Source organism: Papaver somniferum, chromosome 7 (assembly GCF_003573695.1).
Source record: "Papaver somniferum cultivar HN1 chromosome 7, ASM357369v1, whole genome shotgun sequence".
Lineage (NCBI taxonomy): Eukaryota > Viridiplantae > Streptophyta > Magnoliopsida > Ranunculales > Papaveraceae > Papaver > Papaver somniferum.
The window spans coordinates 239,370,566-239,391,260 of record NC_039364.1 but is presented as its reverse complement, the minus strand read 5'-3'; the positions used below and the strand labels follow the sequence as shown (position 1 = coordinate 239,391,260).

Genomic DNA, 20,695 nt, shown 5'->3' with positions numbered 1-20,695 from the left:
GTTGACGAAGGCGATTGGTGGTCAGAAGTGGTGGTGAGCGGTGGCGGTGGTGGTGGTATAGAGATATCATTTTACTATATTTTAATAATTTGAATTTAAATTTAAATTTTATTTAGTTAAGGGCTTAACAATATACGTAAGGGAGAACGCCTTTCTATAATTCAAGACCTAGATTTATTTTTATTTTAACTAGGGGCCTCGTATTATAGACCCATGAATGGGCCTTAACTTAATTTCTCATTCCCAAATGCTAACTCGGTTTGTGGGTCATATCCAAATAACCCATCTAGCAAACCGAATTCAGGTTTGGGATCAGGTTACGAATAAATTTTTCAGATTCAGTCAGATCCTTATTCAAATTGCATGTACGACTCTGTTAGGTTTTCCGGTTGATGTTTGTGCAATTGTGCAAGGCTTGGTCAGGCCGGTGTAAAAACTATGTGCAATTTTGGTGAGTTAACATTATCTCCTACCCAATCCCGTACTTGCTAACGGGTTTTGGTCTTTGGTTCGTGCAATTGTGTTTCCAAAAAGTTCCTCTTCAAATCAGATTCAACCAAATCAGTGAGTGATTTAGTTAAAAGTTCAAGTATTTGGTACACTGATTGACGGTTCAGATTAACCCATCTGAAGAGAAAAGCTGACATCTTATCAAATTTCATTGTTAGGTCCATATCTTTAACTCTACTCCACACTCTCTCTATAAACAAGTCAAGATCTTAAATTTCTTCTGATTTTGATCTAGACGATCAAAACCCAGACTTAAAACATCTTAAACTGGAGAAATTTCCAAAAGGATTTTCACAATGGGTCGTTTATCTTGGCCTTCTGAAGCAGAGGTAATACTGAAACAGACCTGATTCCTGCTTAGTTTTTTTCTTATAAAGATATTTTTTACTGCAATGTGTTTAATTTTCTTCATGGGGTTTGACTTAATTATCTGTAATTTTGATTATGTTCATGAAATGACCATGATTTTGTTTAATCATCAGTTTTTTTGTTTGAATTTGGGGGTTTCTATGATAGTGTAGTTTTTCTTATAGATCAAATTGTTAGTGAGAATGATGAAAATGTATATAACCAAAGGGTTAGTAGACACATTCTACAATTTAACACTGACTTCTAATTCTTGTGCTTGTATAAGAATGGATAAAGTCATAAAGAAGACGAAAAAATGACAATGATATGGGTCAAACAAGGAGTGGAATGTGGTAGATCTATGTTGATGTACATATGGTGGTTAGTGATGGTTAATACTAACTCGGTTTCTGTTTCAGTTGGATGATGTAAAGAAGATGGTTGCTAACGTAAGTGGAAGAGGCGTTGAAGAAGTTAAGGTTGTTGTCTCTCCTTATAGAATTTGTCCACTGGGAGCCCATATTGATCATCAGGTGCGATATGATACCATTTTTCTATTTTGCCATATTTTGGTCAAAGAATCTGATGTTCTTATTTAGGCTAATGCTTATGTTACAAACTGAAAAGTGATGTTCTTCAATTACAATGGTTTACTATGCATATTACAAGCATTATCATTAACAAGGATCTTTATTTATTTCTCAAATAATTTATAGGGAGGAGCAGTTTCAGCTATGACGATAAATAAAGGAATACTCTTGGGGTTTGTTGCTTCCGAAAGTCAACAGGTTATCTATCACCTTTAATTGACCGAAACAGATTATCAATGAATAGCAAGTATTGTTTCCTTTTTCTGTTGATCCTAATGCTGTTTGAATCTGTATCTGGGAAGTTGTTTTAAGTTTTATAGATTCTTTTAGTTTGTGCACTTTTGTTCACTTGATAATGAAGAGAAAATGATGCGTAGGTCCTCCTTCGGTCAGGACAATTTCAAGGTGAAGTCAGATTTAGGTATGGATGTCCTGTACTGTTTCCTGTTTCAGCAATTTCCCACCTATCATTATAACTTTTAACTGGGTAGTCTGATTTTAACTTACTTAGGAAGGGAACAACAGATGAGACCTAACTAGTGATATTAAACGACTTGAAACAAAGACTTCGGCATAAAACAAAATTTGATGTGATTGATATCTCTTGTATGGTAATTCTAGGAACTTTAGTTGTTTCAGTATTGCAGGGACACTGTGTGAATGATGTTTTGTTCTACTTTGACTCCCAGAATAGATGAAATACAGCACCCTAGGCCTGTTAATTGTAAGAATGGTGAGGACCATACCAGTAATGGAACTACAATTCATGAAGAATGTCAGTGGGGAAATTATGCAAGAGGAGCATCGTATGCATTGCAAAGAGCAGGAAACCTCTTAAAGCAGGTTGCGCATGCACCTTCGCTTGAATCCTGATAATTTCTCACTCTCTTTCAATGGGCGTTGCTCAAAGCTTTAAAGGTAATTAAACACGTGTTCTTCTTGTTGCAGGGCATCGTAGGATACATTTGTGGTTCTGAGGGACTCGATAGTTCTGGTCTAAGCTCCTCAGCTGCAGTAAGTTATTGTTCCTCTAGTTTCTGATGAAACTTTTAGTTTGCTTACATCCTAAGTTTCTGAACACCGATAGATACTGCATTCATCTCAGTAGATTCTAGAGTAATGAGTAGACTGTGTTTTAAAAAAAAAACAATTGTTTGTTAACAGGTTGGAATTGCTTATCTGTTGGCTTTTGAATGTGCAAATAATTTAAAAGTGTCTCCCACAGAAAATATTGAATTGGATCGGTAAGTTTTCCTGGCAAACAATCTTTTGCAAACTCTCTTGGTATGTTTTGTGTACAGATTATTGAGTGGTACACTTGCTCATGTTTCCAGGCTAATTGAAAATGAATATTTAGGTTTGAAAAATGGTATTTTGGACCCATCAGCCATATTGCTCTCCCGCTATGGTTGCCTAACTTACATGAATTGCAAGGTAATTCTTAATTTCCCATATCTATAACATTCTAAAATAGGGGGGGAATGGTTTTGAATTATACTAGTTGCAGGTTTGTTGTCTTTACTTTCATGGCCTTTATTGATATTCTGGTTTTAGCTTTATCCTGAAATGATCCAATACGCAGATGCTAACATTTTCAGTTTTCTTCAACTTCTTGCATTCTACAACTATCTAAAAACGAATTATATTAACAACTGACTAGCAAACCTTCAGCTCATAATTTTCTATTTTGCAACATGTAGACGAAGGAACACAAGCTCGTAAAATCTCCAAAGTTGCAGGAGAACCAATCAAAAGAGGAGCACAGAGAGTATAAAATATTATTAGCATTTTCAGGATTGAAGCAGGCTTTGACCAGTAATCCTGGATACAATCGCCGTGTTTCTGAGTGCCAAGAAGCAGCTAAAGCTCTTTTGAGGTAAAATACTTCACACTTGTTATTGAATGCATTTGCATGATAATTGCGTTGCTTTCAAGATCAACACCTAAATTCCTATAGTCCTGTTTCATATTCCATTGCGCTTCACTTCCTAATTTCTTCCAAACTCAGCACCTAATCTGCATGATGAGACCATGTGCCAGCAACTAATTCCAATCCATAATTGGGTTGATTTATCTGGGCCTCTTTCATGCTTCAGTGTATATTGTTCTTTCTGAATATTCTTGTTCACTTCCCACTGGTTATATACTTGAGATTGGAATACTGTGGATTTCGGCTATCAGTACTAGCAACCTTCCCTGTGATAGGGTATCATAACTAGCTCTCTGTAGTTCTTGTGATTAACTTTTGAAAGCAGTTAGCGGTTGACACTTTGTGCTTGATCCTACTTGTAGTGCTTCGGGGAATAACCTAATGGAGCCTGTTCTTTGCAACGGTGAATATTTTTCTCCCCATTTTTCTTGTAATTTTTTTGCTATTTAAAATTTTTGTACGATGAGTTAACTCACAATTTTCTCTTCTATCATTCTGATACAGTTGAACCAGAAGCATATGAAGCTCACAAGGTACATTTTTGTCTATAAAATTTTACGGAGATTTGGTTGATTTATACTATGATCTTGCATTATCAGAATTTTCTTTTTCCTTCAATGTTTATAGGACAAATTAGAGACAAATCTAGCTAGAAGAGCAGAACATTATTTCTCAGAAAATGTGAGAGTTACTAAAGGTAATATGTCTCCACGGAAGCCTTTTAGCAGTCTTGTCCAGTTCCATTGACTTATTATTACCATTTTATGTACTTAGTGTGTAGTCTTATTAATCTTGGAAGTTGTCACTATCAGGGCTTGAAGCATGGTCTTCTGGTAAAGTTGAAGAATTTGGGAAGCTTATTTCAGCCTCGGGTCTGAGTTCCATTCAGAACTATGAGTGTGGTGCGTAAACTCTGATTTTCTTTTCCTTGTTGGTGTTTCAAAGTATCCACCTTTTACTCTGAAATCTAAGGTACTAAAATTGTGGTATGCTCTACAATTTGTAAAAACTAAAATTATCTCTTTAGAGTGAGTCTGACAGTTTTTTCGCCAATATCCTGGTAAAAAAAATGTGAATATTCGGATTACATGTAAAACAACATAGAGTCGGGTAATGCTACATGAGCAGCTGCCTTAGGAAATCCTGGGTATGAGACTTAATTGAACACACAAGTGTGACGTTGTAGTAGACTCCACTCTCCACGGACAGCATTAGGTGCTGTCCTTGAGAAATCATCCCACGTGATATCACACTATAACATTTTGTAATTGCACTTAGAAGGTAAGGTTTTAGTATAATCATGTAATGAGTACATCACAAATTGTGTAGGCTGTGAACCACTGATACAACTTTACGAGGTACTTCTGAAGACTCCCGGGGTGTTTGGAGCTCGGTTTAGTGGTGCAGGATTTAGGGGGTGTTGTCTTGCATTTGTTGATGCCAATCATGCAGCGGAAGCTGCTTCATTTGTCAAAGATGAGTATCAGAAGCTCCAACCCAAGTTGGCGAATCAACTCAACCAAGAAACAGCAGTGTTGATTTGCGAAGCAGGGGACTGTGCTCATGTCATCTAGCACAGATGTCTAAACATATATTTCTCAACCCATGTAAGTATTATTCGGTCATTATGTACCACTTGAAATATAAATTTTGATTCAGTTATTCTTTTGCATCATAGCTCAAAGTGATGGTTGTAGAATCGATGACCCTGCACTTGTTTTCTTATTGTAATAATAATGTCGATACTTAGTGAAAACACACGCCTTTTTGTGCATTTTCTTTTAAGTAATAAAATCTACTTTCCATGTAACAAACGTGGGTTTTAGGTGGGTGAAGCAATCTGCTTTGTCTGCGAATAATATATAAGATCAATTATGCGATGATATTGGTCATCCTCTAGTTCGATTTTGATACCCAATTCAGAGTTTAAATATTGTTATCTATTTTCTGTTGAACCTCATTTCATGTTTCCATTAACTTGTAGTTCGATTTTGATACCCAGTTCGGAGTTTAAATATTGTTATCTATTTTCTGTTAAACCTCAAATCATGTTTCCATTAACTATATATATATATATATATATATATATATATATATATATATATATATATATATATATATATATATATATGTTATAGATAATATATTTTATCCTTACTTAAGAATCAGTTTAGATGGCGCAATTTTCTTCGAAAAGTTGATAATCTTATTAGCATCTCCAATCAACTTCTGAGAGCTACTTCAAGCACTTCTTATGGCAAGTCAATACCGCAGTCATCAAGCACCTGAGGCTCCCCCAATTGTTAATTTGCTAGGTGATAAAACCTTATCATGTTTAATTTAAATCTAGTATAAAATAAGAACCTTCTAGTTTCTGGAGATTTATTTTGTATCAAGAAATGGGAGGTTACGGATAACCTACAAGATTGGTACCCAACTATGGAGATGTTCTTCATAACTATTAGTAACTTATCACCAGCTCAGGTTACAAGTGAGAATCTCAGAAGGTATCTGGCTTGCATGGGGGAGATTCTATCTTTCTCATATCCTGTGAGAAAAAATAATGGGAGTTTCTCAATCACAGTCAGGGCAAACATAAGGTTCAGGCAGAGACTTAGGTTTACTGTCAATGAAGAGAATGAATTGGGCCACATAAACCCAATCTATTTTCAATTCCATAACTTTCCATGTAACTTTTGTGAATACTGTGACTTGATTGGACACAAGATGAGGAATTCCTTGCAAGCCGAATTAGCACAACACCAAGCTGAAGTTAACCAAGCACATGCTGATGCAGTACTGTTAGAAATGCAGCAAGAGGTGGTTTTGCAACAGGAGCACATGCAGCCAGTGATGGTGCAAGATAATATGGAGCTTTCCGAGGACAGTTTGTCAGACTCTTCTGTTGAACAAGCTGCAAATGAAGTTACCTGCAATGACTATATCTCTCAACTTGAAGATGACAAGGAAAATCAGGGTGGTACAAGTCAACTTGCAAATCATGCTTTTAATATGAGTGAGGATCAGGTAGTCCCTAATTCACCTGTTCTTAGTGTTGATGTTATTGGTCCAAAGCTTGATGCATATATGTGGAAGGTCATCCAAAAGCGTGATCGACCTGGAAATCCTTTCACTTCAGCTTTTAGACTTTGGGATGAAGGATCTTCATCTCAGGAGCAGAACAACTCAGGGTGCACAACTTATTTTAAAAACTGGAGCTTGATGCAGAGTTATTTCCACTGGGATAATCCCCTACCTGTAACAAAAAGACCAAAATATGACAACTTAGAATTGACTCTAGCACCTCCTAACTCAAGACTTGTGGAAATCAGAGAAATGGAAGAATATGATCCTATGAACTCCATGAAGATCTTTCCTCATCAGTGGTTCAATGGTGGTTCTTCTAGTGGAAATGCCCAAGAGAAGGAAAATGAAGAGTAGTTTATCTGCATAATGATCTCAACATAACAGCAGCAAAAATGAATCCAAAGTCTCAACGCCATCAGAGCCCATGAGCTCTTTTTATCTACTTTTTGCTTAGTTTGTTTTCTGTCCAGTTTTTTTTGTTGTTGCTTCAGTTGCTTTTAATTATGTATTTCCTTCTGTTTGTAGCCTTGCTTAGTTAGTTCTTTCTAGTTATCTTCAAGTTATAGCTGTTATTCTATTTCCAGCTTTTCTTTCTGTTAAGCTTAAATTTAGGCCTCAATTTCTCTGAATCCATCTATGCTCTCTGTTATCCTGTCTATCTCTGCACATTTAACCACTCTAAGATACCTTGTTTTAATTTCTCTTCCTTCTTTTTCTTTAGCATTGGGAAGCTTAGTGAGTTAACACAAACTAGAATCTCTTAACTTATTGTATCTTTGGGCAGCAGAATTCTATCCCCACTCTCTTTAATTTTGGGCTGAACTTTGAATTAGTTGGCAGTTTTTTTTCTTTTTCTTCAGGGTGTTGTTTTCTCTGAAATATCTTAGACTCTTTAGTTCCTATATTCATCCTTTTTGCAATAGCCTGCTCCATACTTGTTGTTGTTGTTTTTTTCTCTCATCTTTCTGTGTGTGCCCTGCCCATATTTTAAGTTGTCTTTTAATTCTGGTGTATCCTTCTTTCTGGTGTATCCTTCTTCTGTTTTTTGTTCTGTATTGCAATACCTGTTTGTTTCTCTTTTGAGAATTCCTATCTGTCTTTTCCACTCTGTCTGTGGATCAGACTAACCCTGATTTCTTTCGCCTGGTTTCCTCTCTTTTCTGGTAATAAAATAGTGTCTATTTTCCCTTCTTTTTTAGTCCTAGCTTATTCTTTATCTGGTTTTTCATAATGAAACTTCTTTCATGGAATGTCCAAGGAATTGGAACTCCATTGACTAGAGATCACCTAAATCAGCTATGCCACGATTATAAGGCAGACATAATTTTTCTTTCTGAAACAAAAGCACAAATAGATAAAATGGTTTGTTTTTTTTAAAGAAATCCAATTTTCAAAACTGGTTCATTGTTCCTTCTGTGGGAAAAGCTAAGGGGTTAGCCATTGCTTGGTATAATAACTTGGAAATGAAATTATTATCTGAAAATCTTAATGTTTGCCATTTAGAATCAAAAATAGGAGAAACAAAAATAGAATTGGTTTGTGTATATGGCGTAGTGGAAGCTGATGAAAAATTCTCCCAATGGTCTTACATTTCAGAATTAGCTAAAGTAATCAAAAACCCGTGGTTTTTAATTGGCGATCTGAATATCATTCTAGACTCGGGCGAAAAGCAAGGTGGAAACAACACAAGCTCAAGAAGTAAAGATTTTGTTAAAAACTTAATAGACTCAATGGGTTTAAAAGATGCGGGATATGAAGGTGGACCATTCACTTGGTCGAACAATAGAAGCGGAGAAGCAAACATTTCTGAAAGAATAGACAGAGCCCTTGAATCGTTTCAGTGGATTCAAAATTTCCCGGATACAAAGGTAAGCCATCTATCCACAGTAGGGTCAGATCACACTCCGATTTTATTTGACTCTAATCCGGAACTGAAGAAATTACAAAAGCCTTTTAGATGTATCCGATCTTGGTTAAACCACCCTACGTTAACATCTGTCGTTGAGACTTCTTGGAAGCTAAAATCCAGTTCCTCCCCAAGCTTAGCCCATCACCTCAAAGCATTATCCGCAGATCTAGCTCATTGGAATTATGAAGTTTTTGGTAATATCCACAGAAATATAAAAAGATTAACTAAAAAGATAGAGAATATTCATAATTCCGGTAATATTTCTACCAAACTAACAATTCTCAAGGATTTACAATCGGAGCTGGGGAAATGGTATGAAATCAAAAATGATTATTACCATCAACTCTCTCGGGATAACTTTTTCAAGGAATACGATCAAAACACTGAATATTTCCATGCTTCAGCCTCCAGTCGGAAAAAAAAAATCAATGCAACCCACACCCTCAGAGAACCCTCGGGTCTTTGGATATCAAATAGAGAACAATTAAATTCCCTCCTAATAAACCATTTCACCCAGATTGGAACCTCAAATAGGAGTAATTATGACGTTGATCTTTCGGAAATAATTACACCTTGTATATCCTTAGACGAAAACATTACCTTAAGTCAAATCTCATCTCGAGAAGAAATATGGTCTACCCTATCCAACATGAATCCCTGGGGTGCTCCTGGCCCAGATGGTTTTCAACCAGGATTCTTAAAAGCAAATTGGGGAACTTTAGGGTCTGATATCACCCTCACAATACAGGAATTCTTTGAAATATGATTTCTGGATCAGGAATTAAACCACTCTTTCCTTACTCTAATCCCAAAAAACAGCACTCCTCAAACCCCGAGTGATTTTAGACCCATCAGCCTAAGTAATTCTGTTTACAAAATAATCTCAAAGATTCTCGCAAATAGGCTAAAACCCTTTATAAATAAAATCATTTCCCCAAACCAATCCGCGTTTCTACCAGGGAGACAAATAACTGATAACATCATCATTGCTCATAAACTAATCCATTAAATGAAAACCTCGAAAAAAAAGAAAGGTTTCTTAGCCTTAAAATTAGATCTAAGCTTTTGATAGGGTTGAGTGGTCGTTTATCAAAAAGACCTTATCCTCCTTCGGGTTTAGTGATAACTGGGTCCATTCAATCTCCCAATGCATCTCAAATACATCTTTCTCAATACTCCTAAATGGCTCCCCAGGTCCAACTTTCAATACTTCCAGAGGTCTTAGACAAGGGGACCCTCTATCCCCCTATCTTTTCCTCATCTGCATGGAGATCCTGTCCAGACTCCTAGAAAGAGCTACCTTAGAGAAGAAAATTTCGGGTATAAAGATAAACAAAAACGCTCCAACCATTTCCCACCTTTTCTTTGCCGATGATTGTTTTTTATTCACAAAGGCTGACCTGGGTGAAGCAAAAAATCTTCTTGATATCTTATCCTCTTTCGGGGAGATCACTGGGCAAATGGTAAACCTCCAAAAATACGGAATTCATTTCAGCCCAAAAATTCATCCTACACATGGGAAAATAATAGCAAAATTTTTAAAAGTTCTCCTGATGACGAAGAAAGATAGGTATCTTGGAACACCCCTTTTTTTCGACAAAAATAGAAAAGAAAACTTTGAACCTTTATTACAAAGATATTACAACACCTTTCAGGGTTGGAAAGCAAAATTGCTATCTCAAGCGGGAAGAACAGTTTAATACAAGCTACGCTTCAATCTTACCCCACTTATCAAATGCAAATATTAGCTCTTCCAAAAGAAACTTTGGATAAACTAGACAGAGTTCAGAGAGATTTTTGGTGGAAAAAAGATGATTCCAAGAAAAAAGGGGGATATATAAGGGCGTGGAACAATATGTGTAGACCTAAATTGCAGGGAGGTTTAGGCATCAAAAACCCACATAAATTCAATATAGCTCTGCTAACAAAGCTAGCCAGTAGAGTAATAATTGAAAAGAAACAACTATGGGTAAAACTTCTAGAAGCCAGATATTTTGATAAAGGAAACCCAATGGAACCAACTAAAAACTATGAGCTATCTTGGATTTGGACAAGCATTCAAAAGGGTCTGAACATCTTAAAAGGAAACTACACTTGGCAGGTGAAAAATGGTAATCGGGTGAAGATTTGGGAAGACCATTGGATACCTAATGAAGACATTGTGAAACAACCAACGGATACAGAAGAACCCTTACCACAGAAAGTACATGAGTTATTAAATACAAACGGAGAGTGGAATTATGATCTATTTACTAGCTTATTCACTCCTGAAATAAAGGAAAAGATTCTGACAATTCAGCCTAGAGTGGAAGATTCGGATAAAATTAGATGGAAACACCATAATTTGGGAGTTTTCTCAGTGAAAAATATTTACAACTTTTTGATCAATCAATACCAGGAAATTGAGAACAATAATAAATTTCCCTGGAAATCTTTATGGAAAATTCAGATTATCCCAAGAATTAGACTATTCATATGGAAGCTAGTTCAAAAGGCATTACCCACAAAAAATAGACTGGCACCTCACAACTCGGAAATATCGCCAAACTTCCCCATGTGCCATTCTCAAGAGGCGGAAACGGAAATACATCTGTTAAAAAAATTTCATTTCGCGAGAGCCATATGGTTTGGGTGCTCCCTAGATGCAGCAAACACACAAATTTTCACAGATTCAATATAAGATTGGGTAAAAACTTGGATTGAAGATCCAAATTTCGCAATTTTCAAGGAAAAAATTGCTACCATTTCGTGGTTTATTTGGAAATACAGGTGTGAGGTAGTTTTTCAACAAACAAACCCAAATCCCATAAGACTGATTGAACAAATCAATAGTTTCATGAAAGAGGCAAACACAAAGGACCATATTTTGACTAAAAAAGGAACTAAATCTATTAAGCCTTCTTGGTCGGACATCAATTCGGATTGGATAATATTTGTTGATGTTGCTTTTAAAAAAGAAGACTCTTCAATGGGATACGCTTTCATCCTTTACTCGGCGGACCAAGAAGCGTTCATGCGTATTTCAGTGGGGTTGGAGTTGGCATTCACGGCTGTTCATGCAGAAGCTAAAGCGCTCCTAAGAGCCTTGAATTGGTTAGAAGACAATCTTCTCTCAAGTGTCACAATAGCCACATATTGCAAAAATTTAGTTGATTATATCAACAATGCTGGTGAGATCACCTCTTGGGTAGCTGAGAACACTGTTAAAGACATTATGCAAAGTCTAAAAAGACTTCCCCAAGCAACAATTAGACACATAATTAGAGATCACAATGCAGCGGCAGACTCAATAGCTAAAGAAGCAAGGAAATCAAGATTCCAACACAGGAATAGACACATCCATCAGAAGATCAAAAAGGAGAATATCATCTCCAATATTATTGAAAAAAATGAGATTGTAAAGGTATTGTACTGTATTTCTTAGGTTTAATAAATTTCGTCTTTCATCAAAAAATAAAATAAAATAAGAACCTGTGGTTCTAATTTACCAGTGAAAAAGAAAAACCCTTGTGGTTGTAATTTTCTTTTTAAAAGCATGCTGTATTGCACCTTTTTCTAAGACTGGCTTAGAATCCCTCTGTATCCAACCAGTTGCAACTTTGGCAAGTTTCCCATCAGAAACTTGGTAAAATTAGCAAGTCCGGATGTAAATTGTCAAAAAGAACTTGGTAAAATTAGCAAGTCCGGATGTAAATTGTCAAAAAGTTCGTACATCTAATTTCAGAACACAAAACACAAACTCAATGGGACCACTCTGAATAAAAAAAAATATTACAGAGAGATCAAAAAATGATCCGAAGAACATAACATTAACAAAAATCAAAAAGAGAAGAAGAGGAAAACGAGGTAATTAAAGTTAACCGTCCTAGCAGTTTTTAACTTCTTTATTTTTGAGTTGGCCTCGCCGCCTCGGTATAAATATGAACTTTGCAAAAAGTTGGTTGTTTGGTATAAATTTTCGTGTGGACATTAATAATGTACTAATATGTTGGATGTAAAAATATACTATTGTCTTAAAGAAGAGGGTAAACAAAATTGGGAGGACAGTATCGGAAAGGTAGGACGACATAAAGAAGAGGTGAATTGTTTTTCATCAAGAATATTTTACTCATTTTACTCATTTACTGCGTATCAATCTTTTTTGCACTCCAGTACAAATAAACTTACAAAATATTAAGCAATATTTTTTGAGACGATAATTCTAACAATAAAATAATTCATAATAATGGGTGAATTATCATGGTAAAATTAAAAAAATCGTGGTCTTAGAATTCGAAAATCTAGAATAAAAACACTTCATCGTTCTTCTTACAACATGGTGGTTGAGATTGAGGACAAAAAATGATGTTTTATTTTTTGAGAAATATCAACCGACACGACCTAAAGGGCCAGAATGTGGTAATTTTACGAACAATATATATTTTATAATGAGCTTGAGCATTTTAGCAAAACACGTGAGGTTTAAGATTAATGTGGCCAATGAAATTAGATTATGGGTAAATCTTTGGATTGAAGATGACGTTTTATGTAATAGACTTCTTTTGGCATTTGAAACTTCAAAAACCAAGGACATGCGGTGGTTCAGTTATATGATATTTTGAGTAGCACAATTGGAAGTCCACGGAGTGTTCATTTTGAAAAGACAAGGACACTGAGTATACACCACCGATTTGTTTTCCTTTTATAACCTATATAAGACACACCATAGTTGCAAGTAAAGTGCAAGTAAAATTAATTTAATTACAAGGATAAACGATATAATCTTATATTATAATAATGTGATGCTCCTTTGTTAGAGTACTGCTCGGTTGAACCAACCAAGTGTTGGTATATCAAGGGTGGTTGTCACATTTTAGTATCAAACCTCATAAGCCGCTTGATTAGATTAATAGAGTCAATTTCGTAAGGTTAGACTAGGAAGTCTAGAAATGTTGAGACATACAAGTATTTCTCTAAAGTCCTGAAGATTCCGAACACATATTGACTACGAGGATAACATCATACTTCACTTGAGTTTAATAATGCATGACTTGACTTGTTTCCATTTATATATTGTTAGCTTTCAAGTCGTTTCTTATTGAAAACATAATATGCGAAGTTATATATGTGAAACTCTAATATAATAGACTTGATTGTCATATTGTGATCAAAGTGTAAAAGAACAATATATCAATAATAATAAGTGCTTTATATTGGTACTAGGGAATCACCCATGCCTTGGGGCACGGGCTATATCGCACCGTATAATTCTGGTGCGTTGCCGTCGGAACACCTCTGGATATTGTTTTTACCGCACAAGCCACAGTTTCTTGTTTTTTTTTAAATGAAAATTTCTTTGTTTATTTTTTAGAAGTATTAGGTTGTTGTTTAGAAAGAATTTTAACCTACGATTCCAAAACCTCAATCTCAAAAGTCTTGGACATAGTTTGAAATAAAAAGAAAGATTCCTGATGGAAGTAATTTGTGATTTCCGAGTATTCAAAGTGTGTTGGTTACTTTCCTTTTAATGCTTAAAACATGGAATATCTTTCATATCTTGAAATAGAGCTATTAGAGTTGCAATCAGCCGTGCAAACTGTATGAACCCCAAAGAAGAAACGATTCCGACGATGTAAATTTCGTACTCATTAGGTTTTGCTGCCATCTTGCCAATAATTTTTACCCGGTGTGTCGTCTTTTTGGTAAATGTGACTATCAACAATATTCATTTACTGATAAATCTCCCATTTTTTTACGCTTAGGATTGCACTGGATTCGGCATGTTAGTTGTATGTAGTTTTAGCCTTCATTATATTTTTGGTTTTTCCCAACTATCTATTTATGTCATAAACGGTAGTGACCCCTTCACTTTGTATGAACCACATGTCGTAAAATTATCTTAACGTAAGATTCTCCCCTAATCCTATCTTCTTCCTTCTTTTATTTTCCAAAATTCGAAAATAGCCAATCAATAGTCACTTATCCAACGATAATCTGTGATCAATTTCCTAATAAAATAGATAACTATAGGATCGAAAACTATCATTCAAAATAAAAAATTCCAATGTAAGGCATGTGATAACCCACTAAGGAGCCTAGTTAGCAATTCGGGATTCGGCAAACGTACGTAACGGTAAACGTACGAGTATTATACGGTTTTGTAAAATCCAGATTCGGTCCAAAATTCGGTCAATGGGACGTGATTCGTCAGTAATTCGGAACGGCATACGTACGTGTATAATTCGATTTATAAATGTGAGTTCGGCTCTGAAAATTCGGTATCTATATATAACAAATAATTTGTATTTATAAGGTCATAGACCAATTTTTATGCATATGTGTGAGTTATTTAAAGAAAAAATAAACTTAATATGATGATATTAATAATATATACAACATTAGTTATCCAAGAGGACGTCGTATGGTGGTTTAGATGCTTGGTTAGTGAGTTTGAGATCTCTCTCACCTTCACCTTCAAATCTCTTCAGTCGTTTTTGTTTCATAAAAATTACAACACGTCTAATATTCGGTCGTGTATGCTCGGATGGCAGTAAAGCCCAAAAAATGGAGTCTTTGAAAAGTAAAAGCTAAAGAATTTATGGCGAATTAAGCGGACGTATCATTCGGGATACGTAAAATTCGTGAACTGTTCGCGAATAATCCGGGAATGCCACATAATACGCGACTTGGGTTCGGAGTTGCAAACGTACGCGAATAAGACGGTAAAATTCGTGATACGGAAAAATTCGCGAATGATTCGCGAACTTACTAACTAGGCTAAGGAGCCACAAAACAGAAAACTATAAAGACAAAGCTAAAATACCAATAAAAAACCAACCAAATCACCAAATAAATCTAGGGGTATTTGAATTATTACTATTTAGCACACTACCTCTTTCAAACTTATCAGTGTTTCCACCTTGGTGTTAACCTCCATGGTTAGGCTTAGCCTGGAAATGTGATTTGTTTCAAAAGTGTTTGTTATCGTTATTATTGGACAAAAAAGAAAACCGGAACGTAGATTCTGTAGGTATTATTAATACCTCGTGGTAGGGTGAACTGTACCGAAACATGTTTTACAGATACTAGGATGTTTCCATTCCGACATATGCCCAAAGCATATTGGGCAGTAGATGATTAACCATTTGTCGTTCAAAGATAGAATTATGTTTCCAGTCCGACATATGCCCAAAGCATATTGGGCAGTAGATGATTAACCATTTGTCGTTCAAAGATAGAATTTGTGCCAACACCGTGAAAGATGCATTTCTCTGTAATTTAGAAATATTAACACCAAAGTAATTTATGATATTTTTATTTGTATGTACCATCTTAAGTTCTCATGTGATTATACCTCACTCGTGCTCGCCCTTGTTGCGGAGTTAATTTCAGCAATGGTAAGTCGGTGCTCCCTCTTCAAAGGAACGATAGTTGGTGCGATGACTATGGCAGGGGTTATTGAAACGTTCTTATCAGATATAGTTGCCTCGGTTCCTTGAGATGTATAAGGTTTATAATATGTTAGTATGTTTGCATTGTGTATAAATATGTCACCGGAAGAAAAACATCTCATCTATACGAATCGATACACCTTTTGATGGTAAGTGGGATGTAGATCTTCTCTTGTTCAGATAAGCTAAAGTATACTGATGTGCTCGCATTTGGTTTGCCATCTTCTCCTTACAGCTGCCTAAAATAAGAGACTTTGATTTAGTTTAACCGTGAAATTATAAATACAGTAAACAACAGATTGTATTACCTTGATTGGAAACCTTCTTAACGGCTCTAAAACTTCTTTTTTACTCGTTTTCGATGATGTAAACTGGTGGGGAAGTAATCTCATATACAGGTATATATACTAATCGTTGTCATTATTGTCTCTTCTCTAACAAAAGAAAAGGCCATCATATCAAATTACAGTTACAACTTCTGTATCGTCAGCAAAGTGTTACTTCCATTGTGTTCATAGGCTAACACAAAACATAGGTTAATGAAAATGTACCTTGGGATACCTTGGTAGTTCTTAACAAAAGTGGAGCAAACGGGAACAACCACAGGACGGGGGGACGGAGTCGCAATCAATTGGGTCATTCCCTACTTGGTTGGCGGCAGAACCCCATACAGCAATTTTCATAGTTGTGCCCCTGTGGCAGGAAAAAAGAATTTGATTATGCATTTGCACTAACGGATTAATCATTTGTTTGTCAAAGTTCGTTCACCTGAGATTTTCAATTGTGATCTCGCGCATTCAGCTTGATTGCCCACCGGACCTTTGAAGCACCTGGATGTCCGTGACCGTTTTTAAGAAACCAACCACATCTGCATCAGAAATGTTGTAAAGGTCAGGAAAAAAATGCAGGTGTCACAGATAAAATTAGTGTAACCAAATAAGGTGGGTGAAAATATAATAATGATCTGATCAAAAAATACATATCAACAAATATTTCAGATATAACAACAGGTCACCTAGATGCAAAATACACATATCATTTGGGTTGACTATAAATCAGCAACTTTGAACCAAAGAATCAAATGGTACACTTGAACTCCCCCAGATTTAGACATATGAATCTTCTTTACATACATTGCATATATAAGAGCAATCACAGTACATACTTACTATGTAAATTGATAATTTGTTTCAATTGAATGAAACATGGTCAACTGAAAGAAAATGCGATTCCTGTTATGCGATAATGCAATGTGGAACTTCTAACGGTGATTAGGTTCAAACATGGTCATTAAAATGAGAAACAACACATGAATAGCATTCAGTTTCAATTTACCTGTAAGATGTATGTTCTGGAGGTTTATGGCTTCAAGCTCAGTGAAACAGAATTTCTGGGAAATAATGGACACGGAATACGCATCCAAAGCAGAAACGGAGGTGGTGCTCCGGAAGAAGGCCCGCTTCTCATTGTGCGCAGGACGGAACTTGGGTTTAGCAGTGGTCAAGTGTAGTTTCTGCATAGAAACCCCTTCCAGAATCAGCTTATCAAACTTCCAAATAAGATTTTTGGGTATGACAGCGTATAATTCTTCCCCCTATACCAATGAACGTGTTAGCACATCCCAATTTAACTGATTTATTCAAATTTATTTATGTGCCTATTTAGTCTGGATTGTTACCTGCTCGTCAACAATAACCATATCAATGCTGGTAACGTCGTTGGTCGACATGAAGTCCAACTCTTCCCATTTCCGGGTAACACGGATGGTAACGATGCTAGCTCTTCCTTCGTCAAGCGATCGCAAGCTCTTGAGTGTGTCCTGTGTGGCTGAGGGTCCAACCTTACGAATATTGCAAGTAACATGTGATGCCATTTCTCTCTTTGACTAGGAAGCTACATGAATTTAAACCAAATATCAGACTATTATTCAAAAATTAGGGTCTAAAAACACTGTGAAATTAAAATTAACATAACTGATATCAAATTCCTTTTAAATAAATCGATTTTGTCGATGGACTTTGAATCTAGATAGCAAAAAAAAATGGAAAACCAAGTGCGATTTTAAACTACGGGTGCTATCTGAATCCATGGCTGCCAAAATATAATCAAGTCACAGATCAAAAAAAACAATACTACTGGTGCTAATTGAATCCATAGATAATACCCATCAATATTAATCGTTTGATCAGCATTACAATACTAATCCAAAAAAGAAAATCAACAGATCTGTTATTGAAAAAAAAAATAGAAACTGTAAACGGAAGGAAGAGAGTGGAAACTTACATGGTGAACCGGTGAGACTGATGATTTCCTGTGATTTTCGGAGACAATTTATAGAGGTAGCAGGCAATGAAATCCATGGCGTGTGTTTCTTTTGCTTTAATTAATTTCACCAATAAATTAATCCCATCGGAATTCTAATTATTAGGGCAAACCTAGAACCGTTACTTATTTCAGAAGCTGCGAAATTGTTTGAAGGGAACTCCGACCGACCCTGAGATGCTATTGAGAAAACGTGCTCAGACTAAATACAGGCCTCATTGAGGCGTTACAAAAGAGAGTGAATAGAGTCTCTTTTATCTTTCCAGAGGTGGTGGGCCACGATACTAATAGCTAGGTGGCATTTACAAACACACGGCAACAATGACAGCCACTGGATCAAATAAATCTGGGAGGGGAGGGAGAGATACCAGCCGCTAGTTGATACACCGGATGTATCCCAGCCGTCCCGTGATACAACATACATTATTGTTGTGTAAGCAATGATATTAAATTACAAAGTATAATGTTTATCTTTCGGACTTCGTAATTGTGACATCAACATAATCTTTGTAACTCATTACTAGATTGTGTAGTGAACTTAGGTTTGATATCATGCTTAGGAAAACTATGCTTAATTACTTAAGTTTAAGGAAGTAAACGTACGAACTTGTTTCGTAGTCGAAAGGAAATCATAAGGATTATGGTCTCGGTTTTCATTGAAGATCTTAAGTAAGACACTGATCCTAAATTATGGCGGGAGTTAAGTATGTGAATGTATGAAATTAGAAAATGTTATTTGTCTCCATATGAGAGATTTACTCAAAAATTCAAGAATTAATGATTATATTGATTAACTGTATTGCAAAGGAGAATTGTTTTGATTTATGTAGGTCAAAATGAAAGAAACACAAATATATAGAAAGAAGAAATAAATGTACAAGTATTCCAAAGAATCAAAGAAAGAAGTAAAGACTATTTCTTGGTTAATCCTTCATTATCTTCATCAGACTTGTTTCCTTCTTCGTCTGCGTCAAAATCTTCGTCACCATCAGAACTTCCATCACTATCAGATTCTTCATCATCAGCTTCTCTATAAGAGATAATCAAACTGGGAGTATTCTGTGGGATTTCTTCTAAAAGACAAGGATAATCAGAATGTGGGATATTATGATCATCACAAACCATTTGGATGGTTTGATTGCGAAAATGCATAGCGTCATTCTTAAAATTCGCAACAGTGATCTTGATTTGATTCTTTAATCTAGAATACTTGTCGTTGCGAGAAAAAAGATTCTTTGCGAGTTCCTCCTTTTCAGCTTCAAGTTCTTCAATCTTTTCACGATATTTATTTTCAGAATCTGCGAACAAAAGACAATCAATTATTAATTTGATGAAAATTCATAAGAAGCAAAAGATTAGTAAAGAAGAGCAATTAGCAACCTTCTATGTCAGAAATCATATCTCTAATCAAGGCTGTATGTTCAACTTGGAGACTAACATTTACGCCTAAATCTTTTCTAGCATCATCTAAAATTTTCGCAGCCCAAACAAATTCATCCTCACTACTTATGAGAAGACGAGAACGGATTTGATTTTCCCTTTCGCAGAGTTCGATATTCTTGCGGTTAGCTTCATCTCGTTCAAGTTGAACTTCAAGGAGAGCCTCTTGGAATTTCGCCAAAGCCTTGGCACCTTGATCAGAGATACGATCCTTATCATCTATGAGACCGCTAATTTTGGTTCTTAACTCATTGGTTTTCTCTTTGGAATTAATAAGGAGACGCTTAAATATGTTGGCTAAACATAAACTGGATCTACGATCAATTTTTAAGAGGCGAAATTTAGATCTAAGTTCATTTAGAGAAAGAGATGAAATTCTATCATTTGAGAAGCTATTTAAGGAATTTTTAAGACGTTCAAGAAGGGTATCATTATCCAAGGCATTAGGAAATGAGCGAAGAAGGGTAGCTTCATCAGAAAGAGCATAAATGTCTGCAAAAAGGATCATTTAAATAAGATAAAATAACAGGATGAATGAATAAAGGGAAAAGAGAAAAGTAACATACCGTAAAGCTGATTATTAGCTTGATGAAGACTAGAGATTTTGTTCTTATACGAAGAAGAATCAATTTCTAATTGTCTATTTTTCTCGCGAAGACCTTTAATTTCAGCTTCCAATTCTTCGTTCTTTTTGCGAAATTGAAGATTCTTCTTTTCAAGATTTTCGCGTCTTCTCTCTAGATCTGAGGAAACAACAAAAGAAGCTTTTCCAGCCTGCGAAAAGATATAAAAATATTAATGTAGAAAGAAATTTTGAGTTATAATAATGAAGAAGTAAAAGGATAAAAGTATACCAGACTATTGAGAGAATGCAAGAAGTCGGGAGTCACTGATCTAGAAACTCCACGAATAGAGCTATCACCATCTAGTAAAGGGGCATCGCAAAGGGTAGCGAGAGCTTTGCAGGTATATGCAAATTGGCTATATCCCATTCCTTGTAGAGAATCAGAAAAGAGGCCAGAAAGCTTAGCCATAGAAGATTCAGGTGGAGAATCTTCACTTGCAGCAATATCATCGTTGTCCTCATCACCTTTATCACTTTCAGAATTTTCGTGAGGAGGAATATTTG

General features: G+C 35.7%; 2 protein-coding genes across 9 annotated transcripts; one reads left to right on the top strand and one right to left on the bottom strand.

Moving 5' to 3' along the window:
• The first annotated feature begins 371 nt into the window (after positions 1 to 371).
• Positions 372 to 5,188, top strand: LOC113299956 (galacturonokinase-like). 2 transcript variants are annotated; one of them, XM_026549087.1, is made up of 15 exons: positions 372 to 564; positions 669 to 839; positions 1,278 to 1,391; positions 1,575 to 1,646; positions 1,826 to 1,869; positions 2,138 to 2,291; positions 2,397 to 2,462; positions 2,613 to 2,692; positions 2,783 to 2,882; positions 3,149 to 3,324; positions 3,741 to 3,781; positions 3,883 to 3,911; positions 4,006 to 4,075; positions 4,191 to 4,280; positions 4,708 to 5,188. In XM_026549087.1, exons 2-15 carry the CDS (start codon positions 807 to 809, stop codon positions 4,950 to 4,952), a joined length of 1,314 nt encoding a protein of 437 aa, XP_026404872.1. In that variant the 5' UTR covers positions 372 to 564; positions 669 to 806; the 3' UTR covers positions 4,953 to 5,188. The 2 variants fall into 2 exon arrangements, with proteins under 2 accessions (XP_026404872.1, XP_026404871.1); XM_026549086.1 differs by having other exon boundaries at positions 372 to 839.
• A 9,968-nt stretch (positions 5,189 to 15,156) lies between these two features.
• On the bottom strand, positions 15,157 to 18,338 carry LOC113299955. 7 transcript variants are annotated; one of them, XM_026549084.1, is made up of 10 exons: positions 18,088 to 18,338; positions 17,483 to 17,697; positions 17,140 to 17,398; positions 16,573 to 16,672; positions 16,366 to 16,497; positions 15,945 to 16,043; positions 15,708 to 15,847; positions 15,572 to 15,624; positions 15,397 to 15,495; positions 15,157 to 15,303 (listed from the first exon to the last, which is right to left on the bottom strand). In XM_026549084.1, the coding sequence occupies exons 5-10, from the start codon at positions 16,442 to 16,444 to the stop codon at positions 15,234 to 15,236; spliced, it is 540 nt and encodes a 179-aa protein (XP_026404869.1). In that variant the 5' UTR covers positions 16,445 to 16,497; positions 16,573 to 16,672; positions 17,140 to 17,398; positions 17,483 to 17,697; positions 18,088 to 18,338; the 3' UTR covers positions 15,157 to 15,233. The 7 variants fall into 7 exon arrangements, 2 of the variants coding, with proteins under 2 accessions (XP_026404869.1, XP_026404870.1); XM_026549085.1 differs by having other exon boundaries at positions 17,140 to 17,317; XR_003335299.1 differs by adding an exon at positions 16,113 to 16,238 and having other exon boundaries at positions 15,160 to 15,303; positions 15,397 to 15,624; positions 16,356 to 16,497.
• Positions 18,339 to 20,695: the final 2,357 nt, after the last annotated feature.